This window comes from Micropterus salmoides, unplaced genomic scaffold (assembly GCF_014851395.1).
Source record: "Micropterus salmoides isolate LMB-PRFRI ecotype aquatic unplaced genomic scaffold, ASM1485139v1 Ms_hic_scaffold_1726, whole genome shotgun sequence".
NCBI classification, from domain to species: domain Eukaryota; kingdom Metazoa; phylum Chordata; class Actinopteri; order Centrarchiformes; family Centrarchidae; genus Micropterus; species Micropterus salmoides.
In genome coordinates this window covers 1-18644 of record NW_024040847.1, presented here as the reverse complement: position 1 = coordinate 18644, position 18644 = coordinate 1, and the positions used below count along the sequence as shown (strand labels likewise).

Sequence of the window (18644 nt, the reverse complement as noted above, 5' to 3'; positions counted from 1 at the left end):
CATAAGGATGACATTTGTGGTTCAGAGTGAAATGTTTTACTGAACTATTAATGCCATGAAATTTTATACAGACGTTCATGGTATCCAGAGGATGAATTGTAATAACTTGGTGATCACTTAACTTTTAATAATCAATCATCGGTTTATGACCACATACCTGCAAAACTAATGACATTCCCATCAGCCTTGGCTGTACTTTCTTTTAGTGATAATAAGCAAATGTTATCATGCTAATACTTTAAAAAGATGAACAAGGTAAATATATACCTGCTTAACACCAACACACTCGCATTGTCAGAGTGAGCAAATGCTCAAAGCATTGATGTGCAAATCCACAGCATCACAGAGCTGAGCATGGCTGTAGAGAGTCTTCATTAACTCTTGCGAATTAACCATTAACTTTCAAATTTTCATTTTCCTTCCTGCAGCTCTATAATTTCTTTGGTTTCTTGATGGACCACTTCACCCCAGCCAGCAGTGAAAGTAAGACTGATTCTCAACTACTGTTTAATTCCCTGACTCGTGGGTTGCATTAGATTACTGACGGTGACTAATCTCTCTGCTGAGAATCGTAATGTGGCTTTCCCTTACCACATGGACCATCTCTCTTTCTTTCACCCTCTGCCTCTAATGCAGGAAACCTAATATCTCACATCTTTCGTAAGAATGAAATCTGCCGTGACGCAGAATGGGAGAGATTTTTTGCTATAAGAGCATTGAGGTACCGACAGCTACAATGGCCCCCATCTGACCTTCCCCATGACCTTCTGCGGGGTATCGAAGCTGGTGGAGGCCTTCAAGCACAAACAAGTAGGTACACGGGCACATAAGGCACACTCAAAGCAGACAAGAATACACAGGTATCTGATGACTGCCTTTTCCCTTCAGCACACACTTTATTCATACTTGTTTTTTCCCCAGTAGCAGCTACATGCTCGATATGTTCTGCAGCTTGGAGAGACTTGGAGACTTTTAAGAATTCTTCCAAATATCAGTCAAGTCGCCGCCTGCCATACGAAGGAGATTACTATATGCGGTACACAACAGCAGGCATATTTTTGCTCTTGATAACTTCTTGCACATTTTTTTTTTTTTACTGCCCTTGAAACATTCAGCGTGCACTCACACTGTCACGTATTAATGCATTATTTATCCCTTCCCAGGAGATTTACATGGACACCTTGAAGATCTGCTGTTGATATTCTATAAGGTATTCACAACATGCAAGTCACCATAAGTCACCATAGAGTCGAACAGGGACGTTTATTTTAATTAACACCTTTAACTTCACCTGTCCAGAATGGTTTGCCGTCCTCTGAGAAACCGTATGTATTCAATGGAGACTATGTGGATCGTGGCAAAAACTCCTTAGAGATTCTGCTCATCCTGTTTGGGTTCCTGCTGGTCTATCCCAATGATGTCCATCTGAACAGAGGGAACCATGAGGACCACATCGTTAACCTGAGGTAAGCTAGTCTCCACATTGCTTTCCTCTTCTCAAACTCCCCTTTAGTGGCCTGTTCTGCGTATTTGCTTAGTATTAAAGGGATTATATTCAACATACAGCTAATGTGTATATTAATCTGGTAACTGTTTTCTCCAGATATGGTTTCACTAAAGAAGTTTTGGGAAAATACAGGGTAAGTCTTGTGTATTTTGCTTTGACCTCAATATGATATTGCTCTTGGCCAAACCTAGCCTGAGTGGCAGAAGTGGAAGTTTTCAGATCATTTACTGAAGAAAAAGTAGCAATACCACAATTTTAAAAAATACTACATTACAAGTTCGGAATTCAAAATGTTACTTAAGAAAAGCCCACTAGTATTACCAAAAGTACAGTACAAACCACATGCCCTTCTATTTTCACCTCATTCAAGCCTGCATGTGTAAACATAACCTTCAGATTGTAACTTTTTCAGTTCGCGTGATGTGTCTGACAAAGGCCACCCCTCGGGGAGTGAAAAAATGTTAATTTTGATGATCATAATCTGTCTTGTCTGCGAGCAGCACTTTGATACAACAAGTCTCACTGCCTGCATGGGCTGGTACATGTTAATTAACTGATGAAAACAGACCCCTTTTTCCAGAAAGAACTCCTAAAATTACATACCCAAAATGAATCAGGAATAACTCCTCAACCACTTGGCCTAGATGCATAATTCTGGCCTCCTTTGAAAAGTCAGAAGCTAAGGAATATGAATCCATTGTGTATTAATATTTTTATTTTACTTTTACACACTACATGGAGATGCAATAAAGAAAAAATCTGAAATTTTTAGCCTCGCCTGGTAAAAAAAGCTATATTTTGATGCAATAAACCATCAAAACCATCGTGGGTTAGCTTTTAATGCAACTGAATATCTTCTAATACACCTAGAATGCAATTGTAACTGTAAATCTGATGAAAATAAACTAAAATACAACAGTTATACAACATTTTCAAATATACCAGGCGAATTTCCATATTTTGGCAATATTTATTGTTAAAATGCTGACTTTTATTGATAGATATCTTTAAAACACTTTTTCAGTCCATACAACCTATTTCCAAATGACAAAACATTGAAATATTGATAAAAACAGGAGTATTCATCAACATTCCTGTCACCAAAAGCACTCCCATGCTTTACAGGCCTGTAGATTTAGAACGGAACATCCCACAGTGATGGGGGGTATCAGTCGATCCGGAACGGCCACAAAATGGCAAAAAAACACCGTATGTTCTCAAGCGGCATGTTTCCTCTGCAGAAAAGACGACAGCAGGCAGGCAGCTTGCAGGTATTGCGCAATAATAAAGATGGCGCCGCTTAGACTCGGAGCAACAACATCGGCGGGAAAAAAATGTTTCAATCATTATCATCGCCCAGAGCACCATCTGCTTTCAAAAGGTTAACTGGGACAAATGAGTGTGGGTCTTTTTTTGTATTTTCAGCAAATAGAAAAAAACATCAAAAAACTGATTCTAATAAAAAGCATTGTCTGTGTAGCAAATGCCAGATACAACTTTTTCATCTGTGCCACAGCCCTCCATTGTTGTCCCAAAACCAATAAAAGCACATAAATGAGCCACGCTGTTGCAGTGGGTGACACGTTCCTTCATTATGGTGAAACAGACAGGGTCCTGCTGGCATACATACATACACACAAGATTACCAAATGTGTATTAATCCACAGAAACCCATAGAATTTAAATAAAGTTAGACCTTTGTGACATGTTTTTTAGATTTATGTCTTGAGTGCCACAGACAGGCTAGCAAAGTCGGAAAGTATTCAGAGACATTGTTGGTTTTGGTATTTTCATGGTATAGTTCACTTAAAATTCACAAATGTCAACCTCATGGTGGCGCTAGAGAAAAAGTCAGGGCATCACCAAAGTCAGCAGCATTAATCCTCTGGGGACAATGAATACCTGTTCAAAATGTACTGGCAAGACATCGAATAGTTGTTGAGGTATTTCTGTCTGGACCAAAGTGGTGGACTGACCAACCAACCGCTTCTAGCATGGCAAAAAAAGCTCCAATTAATAATGATAACAATTCCTATAACTGTATTTAAGTCACTGTAAGCTTGCCTTGATCTGCAGATGCATGGCAAGATGATCCTAAAGCTTCTCCAGAAGATTTTCAGCTGGCTGCCTCTGGCCACAGTGATTGATCACAAGGTGCTGATTGTGCATGGTGGGATCTCTGACACGACAAACCTTGACAGGATAGCCAGGGTGGACAGACACAAAGTAAGCGAGGCCTTTTGGGCATCAATAAAATTTGTGTATTCAGTAGGGCTGTCCCTGACTAAGGATTTACACAGTCGAATCAGAATTGTCAAGTCTTGCCTATAGTCACTGATAGTCGAATCATGTAGGCCTGTGCACTGTGTGGGCGAGCGGGGGGTTATATTGTAGTATTGTGCTGTATATTAACTTATAAATAGCATATTGAGAAATATTATGATATTAAGTGGTTTAAATCTGTGCATATTTTTTACATGCATAGTACGTGTCAGCTCTCAGGCCTCCTAAATCGACCCATCATGCAGTCAATGGCAGTAAGACTCCGACAATGAACAACAGGAACACAGAACTGGTGGAAAGCCGGCGTCGAGTGTGTTCTCTGACTCACCACAGCCCAGCCCCGGCTCACGGGCATGACATCCCACGCCGCTCACTCCACAGCGTACCCATGAGCAGTCAACTCAACTGGTCAGTGGAGGAGGAGCTGAAAAGGAGGCGCAGACTGGCTGGGTTTGACCAGTCCTATGGGGAACTGCAAAAGTCTGACTCCGACTCAGACCCGGAGTCAGGAGAAACAGCAGAGACAGATGAGCATGAGTGGAAACAAGTAAGTGACAGGAAGGATATTGAATCTCAGTGGTTGTTGTCATTTTGGCAGATGTTCTATTTTATTTTAATTTTTCGGCCAACCAGATAGTAGACATGTTGTGGAGTGATCCAATGCCCCAAAATGGCTGCATTCCCAATGAAGTGCGAGGCGGAGGCTGCTACTGGGGGCCAGATGTCACCGAGGAAGTGCTGGGAAGACACAACCTCCAACTCCTCATCCGCTCCCATGAGTGCAAACAGGAAGGCTATGAGTTCTGCCACAACCGCAGGGTGAGCAGCACAAAGATACCCATGAGGAAGAGATTAAGGTAGAATTACAGGTTATGGAAACAATTACAATTTGCTTTCGAGTGATGATAGTAGGAATGTGAATCCTACAAAGGAGATGTGAACTCACAAGAAGGAGCCAGAGGCAGAGCAGTTGAAAACAATCTATATTTTACTTGGGAAGACTTCAAAAGAGAGGAATCAATCATCAAGGGCAAACTAGGCAGGCAGGCGAAAACGGTGCAGGCTGTGCTCAGGATATTGGACGATCTGGCAAATGACTGGGGAAAAAAGGGCTAGTATGTATGCGGGGGAACACACTTTGCTATATTACTGAACAGAAGCCATTGTGAGAAATCCTCATTTCGGCATTTAATTTGAGAACAATTAGCAATCAGTGGGTCACATACAGTGAGTCTTAGCAAACTTACTAACCGTATTCTATCGCACCCAGGTGCTGACTATATTTTCAGCATCTAACTACTACGAGGTAGGCAGCAACAGAGGAGCCTACATCCGAATGGGCCCTGATCTGGTCCCCCACTTCAATCAGTATCAGGCAAGCAGGACATGCAGAGAGCTCACCCTGAGACAAAGGTACATGTTTGAGGCTGCACAAAATGTAAGATAACAAGATGAAAAACATTATTTCCAACATGTTTTTTTCTCTCCCTGTTCTGTGTCAGTGTCGGGTGGACAGAGAGATCAGCTCTACGAGCTCTGAGGGAACAACTGTTTGTGCACAAGTCAGATCTCATCAGTGCCTTCCAGGAGTTTGACGCTAACAAAACAGGTAAAACTACACACTGAGCAGCAATGACATAACTCTCACAAACACAAGAATGGAATAACTCCACTGTATATTTCTGTTTGTGGTTCAGGGATGATCTCTCTAAGGCACTGGGCCAGCGCCACAGAGAGAGTTCTGAATCTTGGTCTGCCCTGGAGAGTGCTGCGTCCTCAGCTGGTCAGCAGCACCCAGTATGGCATGGTAGACTACCAGCAGTGGATAAGGGAGCTCTCCATCACAGAGCCCAAACTAGAGGTCTGCCCCATACATCTAATGTCAGTGTGTTTTGTTTGTATGTTTCTTTCTTTCTCACCCTTTTTTCTCTGTCGGACACACACAGAGTGGCAAAATCCTGATGGATTTGTCTGTTTATCCATTTCAGATCTCAGATAACAGTATCCTGGAGACTATGTACAAAAATCACTCCAACCTGGAAACAATCTTCAGAATCATAGACACAGATCACTCAGGTCAGCAAGCAGCTTAGCCTGGATCCCAGACACTAGCTCCATGACTCTTTCTCCTTTTCAGCCATGCTGGTCGATTGGTCAACCACTTTGATCCAGACTGAAATATCTCCACAAACATAACATATGTTGCAATGAGATTTTTGTACGGCCATTCCTGGTCCCTAGAGGATGAACCCTACTGACTGTGGTGATCCCCTTAACCTTTCATATTGCGCCACCAGCAGGGCAAGGTTTTCATATATCCATTGAAATATCTCCACATCTACTTGATGGATAGCCATGAATATGTTTAACTAAGAACATGGTAAACATTATACCTGCTCAACATCATGGTGGCGGGGAAAGGGGATTAAGGTGGTAATCTTTACTCATTACCATTGACAGCAACATTGCCCAGCACCATTGTTGTAATAGTTGCTCCGTGTATCATCAGCTTTAGTCTTGTTACTTAGTTTATGTGAAAGCTGTATATGTGTTTTCTAATTTTGTTTTTCCCAAATGTCTACAACATAAGTGGGAATATAATACCTCTACTTGGCTGTTACTAAGATCCTTCTATAAATGTCTGAAAAACCCCATACTTATTCTTCATTAAAAGACCTTTCAGCTGAACGCCAATGAACAAAAAGCATGCTACAAATTTTACAACAACTTTTAATACATTCTCCTCCTCTGTATTTACTTCTAGGTTTGATCTCTTTCGAGGAGTTTCGTCAGACCTGGAAACTCCTGAGCTCCCATCTTAACACAGAGATCAGTGACGAGGCCATTGCAGACCTGGCCCAGAGCATTGACTTCAACAAGGACGGGAGCATCGACATCAATGAGTTCATGGAGGCGTTCCGGCTGGTGGACCTCTCTGCACATAACATGAGCCTGAGCCAGGAGCTGTAGCTGTACCTGCTGCATAGAGAACACCAAGAACTCACTTAGAAGTATCTCATCCATTTGATCTGTGTCGGTTGATTGTGCATTATTGTTTACCCCTGTGCAAACTAGATCTTTTCTACCTCTTAGATTTTTGACTTTTTTTTATTTAAGTTTATTTGAGAAGTTGGTGTATTTTAAGAATTTATGTGTAACGTAATGATCACCTGTTTAGTTATGCATAAAACATCAAACACGTGATGTCGTCTTGGCCTTTTCTGTTGACTACGCTTGGCCCAATGAAGTTAGGAATCAAAGGAATGCCCCAGATTTCCCAGATCACAAGTCTATCTACAGGTCTTACAGAGTAAAACTGTATATGTGAAAAGAAAATTGTGACTCCAGAGGGAGCTGCGTGAAGTCTGATAAACTGACTCAAGTCATGTCACTTCAGGTAGTGCTGGTTTGAAAGTTTGAAAATCTGGAAGTGTGGCATTAGAAAGAAGTGAGTTTACAGACCTCTGTAGCCTGCTTTTCATCTCTTCTTAAGGCCAAGCTGTCAGTGGTCAAATTGCACTGTGGGTAATGTAGACAGCAGGTTGAACAGTGGAGTGAGTGGAATAATAAAAGACAATATCGCTGGTTCTACTGCATCAATTTTAATTCTTTTTTGTCTACCACGAATCCGTAGATGTTAAAGGACTGCAATGCTAAATCCGTGCGTACTCTTTTAAAAGGTGAAGAGTGTATTTCACTGACAACTAGAATTACCAACCTGAGATTGAATGCTTCTGCCAACCAGTCAAGTTGCAGTTTACCTCCATGTCTGTCCAGACTCACATAATATACGTGAAAGAAGTCTAATAAAAAAGTAAAATGTGTATTTTTGGGCTAAATGGAAGTTTATATGATTCCAGTGAATACACACTGTTGAACCGATTAATGAAGGATTGTCTGATGTCTTGACTAAACAGTTACACATGTACGAACACGTACAATGATTACGATTACTATGTAAAGATGTATTCTTATAGAGTAGAGCGACAAAATGTGGTGCTTTTTGTTTTCTCCTGACTTGAACTCTCTCTCCGAGCTGCAGGTCTGTAAAGTCTGTACTGTGCTAGTTATTGTTTTTTTCATTGTGTTGTCCCAGTCAACATTTGTGAAATCTTGAATTGCCCGATTAATTCTTCAGTAATGGCTAAAAAAACGATGGTCACGATGACCTTTGAGTCAAAAGTGTTGCCCATTCAGTTTCCAACCAACTGGTAAAAATCTGTCCTGAGTTATGGTGTTGAATAATGGCCAATAGTGTTTTCCAGGAGTTTGATGTTGCAGTGAAGTTGACCTTTAACCTCCAAATTCAAATCAGTTTTTGCTAAATATTAAGAAATTCCCTCTAATTCAAATTAGCTTTATTGGCATGATTGTCTAGCAACAATATTGCCAAAGCTATATACTGTATAAAGTACATAAGGAAATATAACAGCAAAAGTTGTGTTTGTGTGTATTAATACAAAAAAAATATATATATAATTCCGTAAAAATAAATATAAAAAAAAAATAGTATGCAGGTGTGTGTTAGTATGTTAGAAAATGAAAATATTAAATTAAAATAAACAGTAAGCGTGTGTGTGTGTTAAATTTAAATAAACTAAGTAAATGACAGTAATGTGTGTGTTAAAATAAATATATATAAAAAATTACAATAAACTAAGTAAATGACACAGTAAAGTGTATATATATAATAATAATATATTAAAAACTTAAAATAAAATGAATAGATAAAACCGTGTGTGTGTGTATATTAACAGGCAAAAAAACTAATTAATTAGTTCATAAAAAAAAAAAAGACTAAAAAAAGCAGTATCAAAAAACAATTACTAAAATATCAAACAATCAAAATAATCATTTGAAAATTAGTCTAAGTTTCCACTGGTTGTCCACAGTTCATGGCATGATAAGATATTTTGCAGCAATTATTTGACATTTGGGCATCTCTCTCTCTCTCTCTCTCTCTTTTTCTCAAAATGGCTGCATTCCCAATAAAGTGCGAGGTGGAGGCTATGATATGATCTTTGGCCAAAAATGTGTTTGACAACCAAATTCTAGTCCCTTCTTTTTTGAGTTCAAGTGGATGTTTGTGCCAAATTTAAAGACATTCCCTTAAGGCGTTCCTGAGATATTGCATTCATGAGAATGGGACGGACAACCCGAAAACAGAATGCATCCGGCCACAGCTATCGCTGGAGGAGTGGTATACAAACTCTTGAGTTACTCTGGTGTCAGTACCAAATTGAGTCTAAGTAAAGACATACTTGGGGACCTGGATATCCTAATGAACTTGCGAATATGGGGCACAGGGTTTGTCTTGAATTCACTGTTTGAGCTTGATCGAATTTCATTGATGAGAATAAAGCACTTCCTAAGAAGCACTATTCTAAATATTAGTGATGGAACGTATTGTATAGTCTGTATAAGCTAAAACTCACAATGTAGAAGTTTGAAAGAAATTATCAATTAAAAGCAGTATCATAAGCAAAAGCAACCACTTCTGTAGGATGCTCCTTTTCAGTGTTTAATCAATTACGGTGATTTCTGCTTCTCAAGAGCTCGAATCAGTCTAGAATGCCTTTAAAATGTTTGTTTCATTACATTAAAAAACCTTTGTGGCCAAATTGGTACATTGTCCTGTACAGAGGGATTAATAATTAGGTATTAATCCATTATAGTTGATATTTTTCTTTTTGTGGTCTCCTTCAGTATTTGCGTCATCCATGCATAATGTTTGGTGTATGTAACAACTTGTTCTGAAAAACTAGTGACTCCAGTAGTCAGTCACTACTTCTACACAGGTGGAAGAAGGTGTACATTACTTCGCTCCGAAAAACAATGTGTAATTCAGACCCACGAGATGTTGGTGACTTCACTGCACGAGGAGATATAATCTGCCCAAAAGCTGCTTAATCAGTTCAACTGCCAATCAGTCTTTCATCCTTGTGGGGAAGTGAATCCAGGGCATGAATCCTATCAACTCAAGCCCTACTTTGATGAGATGTTGGAAAGGGATTGTGTGCAGGTAAACACAGGACATGTGAGATGTCCCATATTAGTACCATACAATGCAGCTATATACGACCTCTTCAAATCAAAAACAGGATACAGATGGAAGAAAGTGGCACTATTCAAACAGAAATACACAGAGGAAACCCTGAAAAAGTTGGCTTCCTTTACAGTATGTACGCAAGGAAAGGATGTAATGAAGAACTTGTTTTCAATTTAAATGAAAATTTATTAATATTGTAACATCAGCATAAAAAAGCAGATTGATTGATTTGTATTTACAATGCATTCAACCTCAACACACTCAATCCAGCGACTTGTTTACATGCCAGTCACTTCCATTGTCTCATATCCGTAATCTGATTTAACATAAGGGAATCCAGCTATTATTAGACGATGTTGAGTCTTTCCATTAAGTCAGTCCAGAAAGCACAGATTAACCAGTCAATGTTTTTGTCAGTACAGATAGTGGGGCAATGTCCTGATAAACCTGCCGAAATGGAGTAATGCCTCCAAATTCAGATGCCTGCCTATGAAGCCAAAGAGTGCTTCAACATTATTTCAATGCCATAACAAAAAGTACGTTGACTAATCTGGACGACTGGCACGCCACTTTTCAGAGGACTTACATATATAAAGAGTCGGAGCTTATGTATGTGTGTGTCGGTACGGTAGACTCAGCTCAGGAGGCCTCCTCTCATGTGTCCACTGTCACTCAGCCCATGCTCTATGAGTTTGATGTCTTCCAAGTCATCTTTTATGACGCTGATCAAATGACTTAAACCATCCTGCTGCTGTTTCAAGTGCTGAAAGTGAGAGATAAGGAAGATGTGCTTCAGTTTAATGCCAAAAACCTTCAAAATATGTTTAAAGGCAGTCATGGTCTAGAGAATCACAACTGTGCATTCAGAGGGCTGGCACTACAATCACAGGGTTATTTAGAATTTGAGTTAGTTAAAATACGATGCACTGTGTAAATGCGCTGCCTCACTTGTTTGATTTCTCTGAGAAGGTCTGCATCAACATTGTAGCGCTCTTCTGATCTCACAGCTCCAAAGTGATTCTGCATCCGGATTTGGGACATTAACTCATTTAACCGACCCTGGAAGAAAAGACAACACAAACACTGTAAAACATCCATTACGTGTGTTTATTCACAAATACAATCAGATCCCACTGAATGTAGTTTCTGAACCCCAGTAGCACTGTGGAGGTGTCTTTCTATTACTGTGTCCCATTGTCAGCTATTTAATTTAGTCTTAATCCTCAATCAAATGTCCTTGTTAGTTTTTATCATATTTAGTCAACCTCATCCTGTTTTTAAATCAGATTTTAGATGACAAAAAGTCTGAGCATTATAGTCTTATCTTAGTCAAGGAACAGTAGCTATTTTAGTATAGTTCTAGTCGATGAAAATTGTTGACATTATAGTCTTATTTAGTCATGATAATGAAGCTAGTCTAGCCAAAACCACTTCACTTTTGTAATTTTAGTCCCCGTTCTTGTCATTGTTAATTTGCTTTCTGTAAAACGCAACAGATACGGTCTCATTTTGACTTATGCAGCTATAAAACCTATTAGTAAACTACCAATTGGTCGTACAGAAAAATTAACACTAAATTTAAATTTGGTAACATTCAATCTCAAACATGCTGATTTCAAATCTTAAAAGCATTTTCAGTGAATGAAAAAACGAGCACCGTCAGTTTAGACACTTACCTTGAACTGTGTGGGGGCATTGAGTTCAGACTGAATGGTGTCCAGCTGCACCCTGAGGTGCTCTTCATCCACTTGGATAGCATAACCACTTTTTCTCTGAATCTCCTGTTTGATCAGGACCTGGCAGGAGAAAAGGGACAGAGGAGGAGGAGGAGGAGTGATAAATATGGCAAGACAGTCTGGAGCAGAAACAATAAAGAAGGAGGAAGACACAGACGGTGCCAGGGCATTCATTCAAACCCTTGAAATATATAGATGCTATTCATCACATCAGTTTTTGGAAAAGGGAGAGCTAGATACCTACAACATGTTTTCAGAGAACAACGTTATTAAAAGAAAGACGGCTACCTGCAGCACCCTGTGAGAGAGATCCATCAGCTTCCTCTTGTACTGAGCAATCTTGGCCACTGTGGTCGCCTGGTTCTTCTGCAGTTCACTGATGTCATTGGAGATAATCTGAAAGTACATATAGGTGTATGTGTGTGTAAGTGAGTGAAACAGGAGGGAGGAATATTGTTAACATGTTTAGCATTTCTCCACTGATTTCATGTCATGATGTTTCTTTTAGACCTATCAAGGTGAAAAGAACCTCTGCCCTGTTACCTTCCCGTAGAAATATTTTGCTTTTCATCAACATACTAAGATACGGTACAGTGTCTGCAGTTACACACAAGTTTAATGTTGCATTTTATGGTAATGTTAGTGTGTGTGTGAAGAAAATTGTTTCACATAATTTACTATTAGCTATACAAATGTAAAAAAATTTCAAGTATTTCAAGTTTTCCTAATAGCAATTTCAGTGTAAACAACATGTTGGTAGCTAGCAGGAATTGGACATCTGTGTACTCTGTCCTTGACACCACAAAATCTTCTTCAAAATTCCAAGGCATTGTGCCCATGTCTTTTTTATTTTATTTTTTTTAAACATCTAGCGACCTAAGACGAGCAATAACAAACAATAGTGTTTTCGCTTACATCCACTCTGGTCTGGTGCTGTTTGGTCATCTGCTCCTGGATCTGCAGCCTCCGAAGCAGCTCCTTAAAACCCACCATGGGCACTGGGATTAATCTGGAGAGAAAACATTGCAAAAGTCTTTAATGACAACATGCGTTACCACAGAAAGCTGTAGTTTATTGACTTTTTGTAAACAAACATCCAGTAAAAGCCATTGCATAATGTGAACTGGTCAGGAAACCATCAGAGCCAGCATTATTCTTTAGTTGGTGTGTGAGTGTCATGGCTTAAGGACCATTGTTTTGTACAATGTGGGGCAAGCATGTGCACACTGCTTTTATGAGGTGATTTAAAGAAAACAAACAATTTTATGGATCTTATCCTAACTTCTATAAATGTACTGTTGTTTCATTATATGGAAAAACTTTTTGTTTTTTAAACTGCTTCCATAGAGGTAAAAAAATGGCACATTTAAATCAAGTTAAAAGGAAAGTCTATTATTTCCCAATCTGGCTCTTATGCAAACTTTTCTCTTGAAGCTACAACAGGTAATCAACAACAGCTCATCTTCTGGTGTTACCCAGTAAGGTGAAATGCTACGAAGTTGGGGAAAATCATGACTGGAGGATCTCAAGGATTGTCCAGTCTTTGTTCTTGTTCTTCCCCTCCTAACATTATTTATATGCCACCTTTTATGTAAAGTCCTGAGCAGAAGTTCTTAACCAACTTACTTCTCAGGGTCAGGGTTGTCCACCTTAGCCTGCTCCCAAATGATGGGGTCCACTCCTAGTGATAACCAACAATATCATCACTTACAATTAAATCACAAACCAACGCTTTGTTGAATACAGGGGGAGGGTGACAGACATGCACACAGACGTTTACCTGCAGGTGCATTTTGCAGCAGCTGTTTGAGTTGTGCTGGGGACAGCTCTGTGCGAGTGACTGTCATGGCCACGCCAATCTGCGTGAGCTGGATCTTGATGTTGGCCTGCTCCAGATAACCGAAGAGTGTGGTGGCAGGGATCCGCTTGGATGTGCCATTAGGAGAACGCTCCACCACGTAAATTATCACCTCTGTTCTGAGATACAGGTGAATAAGACTGTTTGTTTACCATCGATTTGTGCATTATCTATTAGAATTTCTGACAGAAAAGCTTTTTTGAAAGACATTAGGAAACCATGTGTGTAGTAGTAGTAGTAGTAGTAGTAGTAGTAGTAGTAGTGCTGTATGACACGTTACAGCAACTTACTGGTCACTGGGCAGGGCTTTGACACCGTCTACATTGACAGCGAGTGTCTGGTTGCTTCCCAGGACCTTGTGGAGGGACTCCACCAGATGCTGCTGCTGAGCTCGCACATCAGCTTCCTTTTTGTTGAGAACCAAGACCACTAAACCATCCTCATCCTTACTCACTGGGACGCAGCTATAGCCCACCGCCTAGAAAAAAAAGATACAGAGATCCATTTTATATTAAAATCCCCATTAATGTTAACCAAACTTTACCACTCTACTGGACTATCTGCCTTTACCTTGAACCTGCAGAATGGGTTCTCCTGGGTGAAGTCAACAGGTGGGTGGTTGTTGCTGTAGAAGCCCTTTCCAGTGCCCCAGTAAGCCTGCAGTTGGTTCCATTTGGCTAAGATGGAGTCTCGCTCATCTCCTAACAAAGTGGGAGCTGACAGAGCAGTGACCTGCTGGTAAAGCTGGGTGGGCTGAGCCTGACCTGGTTGCTGGGCCTGCTGACCAAACAAGCCTCCTGGTAAGAGGAAGGAGAGGTGATAGGTCAGATTATCATACTCTTTAAATTTCTGAAACATCTTTAATTATATGTTCATATGGGGGAAAATTACTGATTTAAATGATATTATTTTATAATGCAAGGAAATTAACTAATAATATTTTTCCAACTTCTTATATTTCTGCTTTGGCTGCAAGTGGATGCTGGATTGATGATGACATTAAAGCTTAAATCTGTAACCTTCTGCTTGTTATCGCCCTCTGCAGTCATAAGGTGTACAACACAGCTGGTAGCGTTGTGGAAGGCTGTGTTTGAGTGCAAAAACAAAAAACGACAATACTGCTGGACTCATGTTTAATTTTGAAATGGGAAAATAAAAACATGGTGTGAAATGCGTTGTTTTCAGTATGCTGGTTGTATTTTAAACATAAATAACTGGCAGTTCGTCCAGGACAGGTGGATTAACGTTTCTCCAACCGTGATAAATTTGTTCATTTGTGGGATTTATAATGATGCTTTAAAAAACAAAACACAGAGGTGGTCAAATTAGCCATTTACTAATTTAAAAAGAAATAATATCAGCTTTAATGTTCTGCAATGGCTGACTTGTTTGATTCATCATGTTCTAATACTCACATGGAAACAAACTGCTACGTGGAAATACAGGCTCTCACCTTGCTGCTGCTGAGTTGGCTGGATATTAAAACCTCCAAACCCACCCAGGCCAGTTGTTCCTAATCCAGTTCCAAATCCTGTTCCAGTAGCAGTCCCAGTGCCAAGCCCAGAGGAGAACCCAAACCCTTTGTTCTGCGTGTTACCAAACAGGCTTCCTAAAACACAAGAATGTGCAAACACAGTGAGAAAATATGAACTACATTAATGCTACTGAAAGCCAGTTAAGTCTACAGAGTTTGGGAAATATGTTGCCAGCTTTGCAGAGGAAATCGCTGCAGGAATGATGGGAATGACAGTGTAGAGTGAGTGAGACATCTTGTAGCAGCTATATGCTGTTTTTTTCCTTCTAATTTTCATCTGAAAAATTTACTTTTTAATGCAACAAACTGGATTGGAATTACATAAATTGGGTATGACAGGAAAGCACCAATTGTATTTATATGTGATGATGTTAGTCTCTATAGTCGCCATTTCTTGAAACTTTACAACCACAATCTAGAGACCTATGGCTTTCCTAGGTATATTAACAATAAGTGGGCTTCTGAGGATCTTCCAGAACAGAAGTGGTTGCTATCCAATCGCCATAAAATGCAATTCTTACATAAATCTCCAAATCAAGTCAAGTTTTTGATAGCATATCACAGCGTGAACTTTTCTACGGTGTTCCTCAAGGTCTTGGTGTCTTAATGTGGTATATGGAGGGATTTTTGACCATCAATTTTCAAGCAGTCAAAATGGTTACATTATGCACTATTACACAAATCTGTGTAATGCCGCATTCAGACCAACCGCGAATTTTCGCCTAGCAACGCTTTCCTCACGTGAGTACATTCGCTGCAAGTGTTCATACACAACGCGAGAAGGCGATTTTAACGCGATAACGTGAATAAACACAACTCGCCATTATTACAACTGTATGAACTCAAAGTAAACGTTTTGCTGTGATTAAATGGCAATAAGCGGATTAAACTGATGCCGAAATAACTACAACATGATGCAGATTTGTTAAACATATGAAGTCATGCTTTGTCAGGTCTGCCAGCAAGACAGCAGGACAACAACTTCTAAAATGTTTGTTTTCTGAATGGAGTTTGGATCGATCAGGGCTATGCTATGCTAACTTGGTCACAGTAAAGTACAATGATAGCTGGAATAAAGTTACAGACACATATTTTCTGAAGTCACCAGGTAGTTCAACCTCCTCGCTTTCTTTTCTCCAAGTAATGTCCAGTTTTGTCCGGTTTCTATATAAATATGAAGTCGCAGTCCGACAGAGCTAACGACGCTAACTACAACACTGGAACCGGATGTGCACAGAAGCTAGCTGCTGAGAAGCTCCAGTGAAGATAAATCAACGTTAAAATCCCAAAAACTAAAGTAAAAAGCTAATTTAATAACAGCAGTTAACTCCGAGCTCCTCTCGCGAGTAAACGGCGTAGTTGTCAGAGCAGAATCCGACCGACTTCGGGTGTTTATTCCTCCAATGGTTGCAACGCTGCTCCCTGCTCCTCTCCCCTAAGTTTAGCAGCTCTCAGCCGGCCAGCAGATTTTCAATCCCCCGCTCTGCCTGGCCTTCTCCACACGCTCTGAAACCTCGGAGAGGTACGGACAATCTCTCAATCGCTATCGTGACTCAGCATCATGCGACTTCTTCGTTTGAGTTGAAAATATTCAACTCACGCGAAATCCTTTGCATTGCCGGACCTGCCCGCTTCGCGCCGTTTGGCTGTACGCGTCTTTGCGCTGATGTTGTATTGATATGTAAACTCACCGCCTCAAACGCTCGCTTCACTTATGGTCTGAAAGCACCATAACAAATGGTATCAACGTGAATGAACAAATGGTATCTCATCTGATGAGACATAATTGAGCATCTCCCAGCTTTCAGATAATGTATATCACTTCTGTGTGGCCTATATTGTTGACCTGCAATCCCTGTAGTGGTACAAAGGGGTGGAGTGAAGATGTTAAAAATAAGATTTGTTGTTAGGGATGAATGCGGCAATACTGCTGACCTGCGGTGTTGGTGGGAGCAGCAAAGCTAAAAGAGGACCCTGGTGCAGCAGCAGATGTTGTAGTCGTCCCAAAACCACCAAACGTGCCTGAGAAACGAAGCATATCATGATAAATGAGGTGACACAAGGAAGTGAGAGATAAAATAGATGGAGGAAAGAACAAATAATGAAATCGCTGACTATTTTTACATATAGTAGAAGAGAATAATCCTTATTGAGCTTTTAAGATGAATACAAGGAAAACTGAATTATAATTTCCTTTTATCTAGCATTGTTCTTCTGTCTTACAAAGAAGGTGAAAATGTATTGGCCTTCTACAGGAATCAAATGAGATGAGTGCATAATTCATCATTTTGTCTCCTCGTGCAAATGGAAATAACAATGCATGACATTTTATGAGATAAAGCAACACATAAGAAGAAAAAGCACTGCACACAACATAGATGTGAAAATGGATGAAAATGTGTGTTTACAGACACAGACTGTACTGATTAATCAATCACAAAGGGCATCTACCTGTGCTAGCCAGGCTATTACCAAAATTGAAAACAGTGCCAGTGGTGGTTGCTGTACCAAAGCACCCACATTAAAGCTGACTGCTGCTGGGTTGGCATTTAAACCAAACCCCCAAAACTAAACCCACCAGCCGTGGTGTTTCCAGCTCCCAGCCCCCAAATCCTGCAGCCAGCGAAGGCAGGCAGCGGAAAGAGAGAATGACATGAAAGGGTTAAATGACAAAACGTCTTGCCTAGCGTGGGCTCATTAATTGTAAAAACAGTCAAGTCTGTCCAGTGTATCTTAAACAGAGACAGGACTAAAAAACAACAAAGCAACATTTGTATATAAAGAATAACATCATATGTATGTACCAGTGTTGGTGGAGCCAAAACTAAATCCTGTGGCTGGTGCAGCAGCAGTGGTGGTGGCTGCCCCAAAACCAGGGGCTGTAAGAGCTACAAGGAAAGAGCAGACACAGAACAGGCAGTCAATTAAACTGGCACAAAAAACTGATCTGGATACAACAAACAAACATTCATGGTTCATTGTTCTTTTCTTTCTAAGTCACTTTGACTACCAATATCGGCCAAGAATATATTCAGGTATCAGACAAGAAAAGATACTTTTCTCTCTTTTTTCATTCACACTACGTGGAGCACAAACAGCAAACAACAGAATCTACACAGAAGATGTACACATTCCCAATCAAAAACACAGGGGACACATTACAAAGATTCTTAGAAAGCAAACAACATACAGACAGCGGACAAATTGAAAGAAAAACCTGAATTACAAAGGAGAAACATATCAAATGCTGGTTTTGGGGAGTTAAAAATGATGTGAATAAAATACTACGGCCTTTGCAGTCACCAGATCTAAAGTCAGTTTCACACATACGGAAGATTTTGGACCACCATGTTTGACAATGCTCTCCACCACCATCTCCGTAAGAAGAAATTATATAATATAAACTTTCACTTTTCAATCAATTTAGTGATGTTGGTGACTGCCTCTGAGGTATATGTCCTTTTATATGTGGATGTTTGATTTTCTTCTGTATATGCTGCACATAGGTCTCTCTTGCAAAAGAGATCTTGCACAGTGAGATGACCTGATTAATAATAATAGTTTTTTTTATTATTACTATTATTAAGAGGGATGTCTTTGCAGGAATTGTGTTCATGCCTCCAATACAATTCCATGGTCTTATCAAGGAGCACTGCAGCTGTTCTTGAGGCTTTTAC

The 18644-nt window shown here is 40.0% G+C and overlaps 1 protein-coding gene and 1 pseudogene across 1 annotated transcript; one reads left to right on the top strand and one right to left on the bottom strand.

Moving 5' to 3' along the window:
• The first annotated feature begins 408 nt into the window (after positions 1 to 408).
• Positions 409 to 7376, top strand: LOC119908270 (annotated as a pseudogene).
• Positions 7377 to 10004: 2628 nt separating this feature from the next.
• LOC119908269 (nuclear pore complex protein Nup54-like) lies at positions 10005 to 17961 on the bottom strand. The gene is made up of 12 exons (XM_038725984.1): positions 17772 to 17961; positions 16903 to 16989; positions 14887 to 15042; positions 14004 to 14230; positions 13724 to 13911; positions 13356 to 13552; positions 13202 to 13256; positions 12491 to 12584; positions 11864 to 11971; positions 11516 to 11635; positions 10788 to 10898; positions 10005 to 10602 (listed from the first exon to the last, which is right to left on the bottom strand). The coding sequence occupies exons 1-12, from the start codon at positions 17944 to 17946 to the stop codon at positions 10474 to 10476; spliced, it is 1647 nt and encodes a 548-aa protein (XP_038581912.1). The 5' UTR covers positions 17947 to 17961; the 3' UTR covers positions 10005 to 10473.
• Positions 17962 to 18644: the final 683 nt, after the last annotated feature.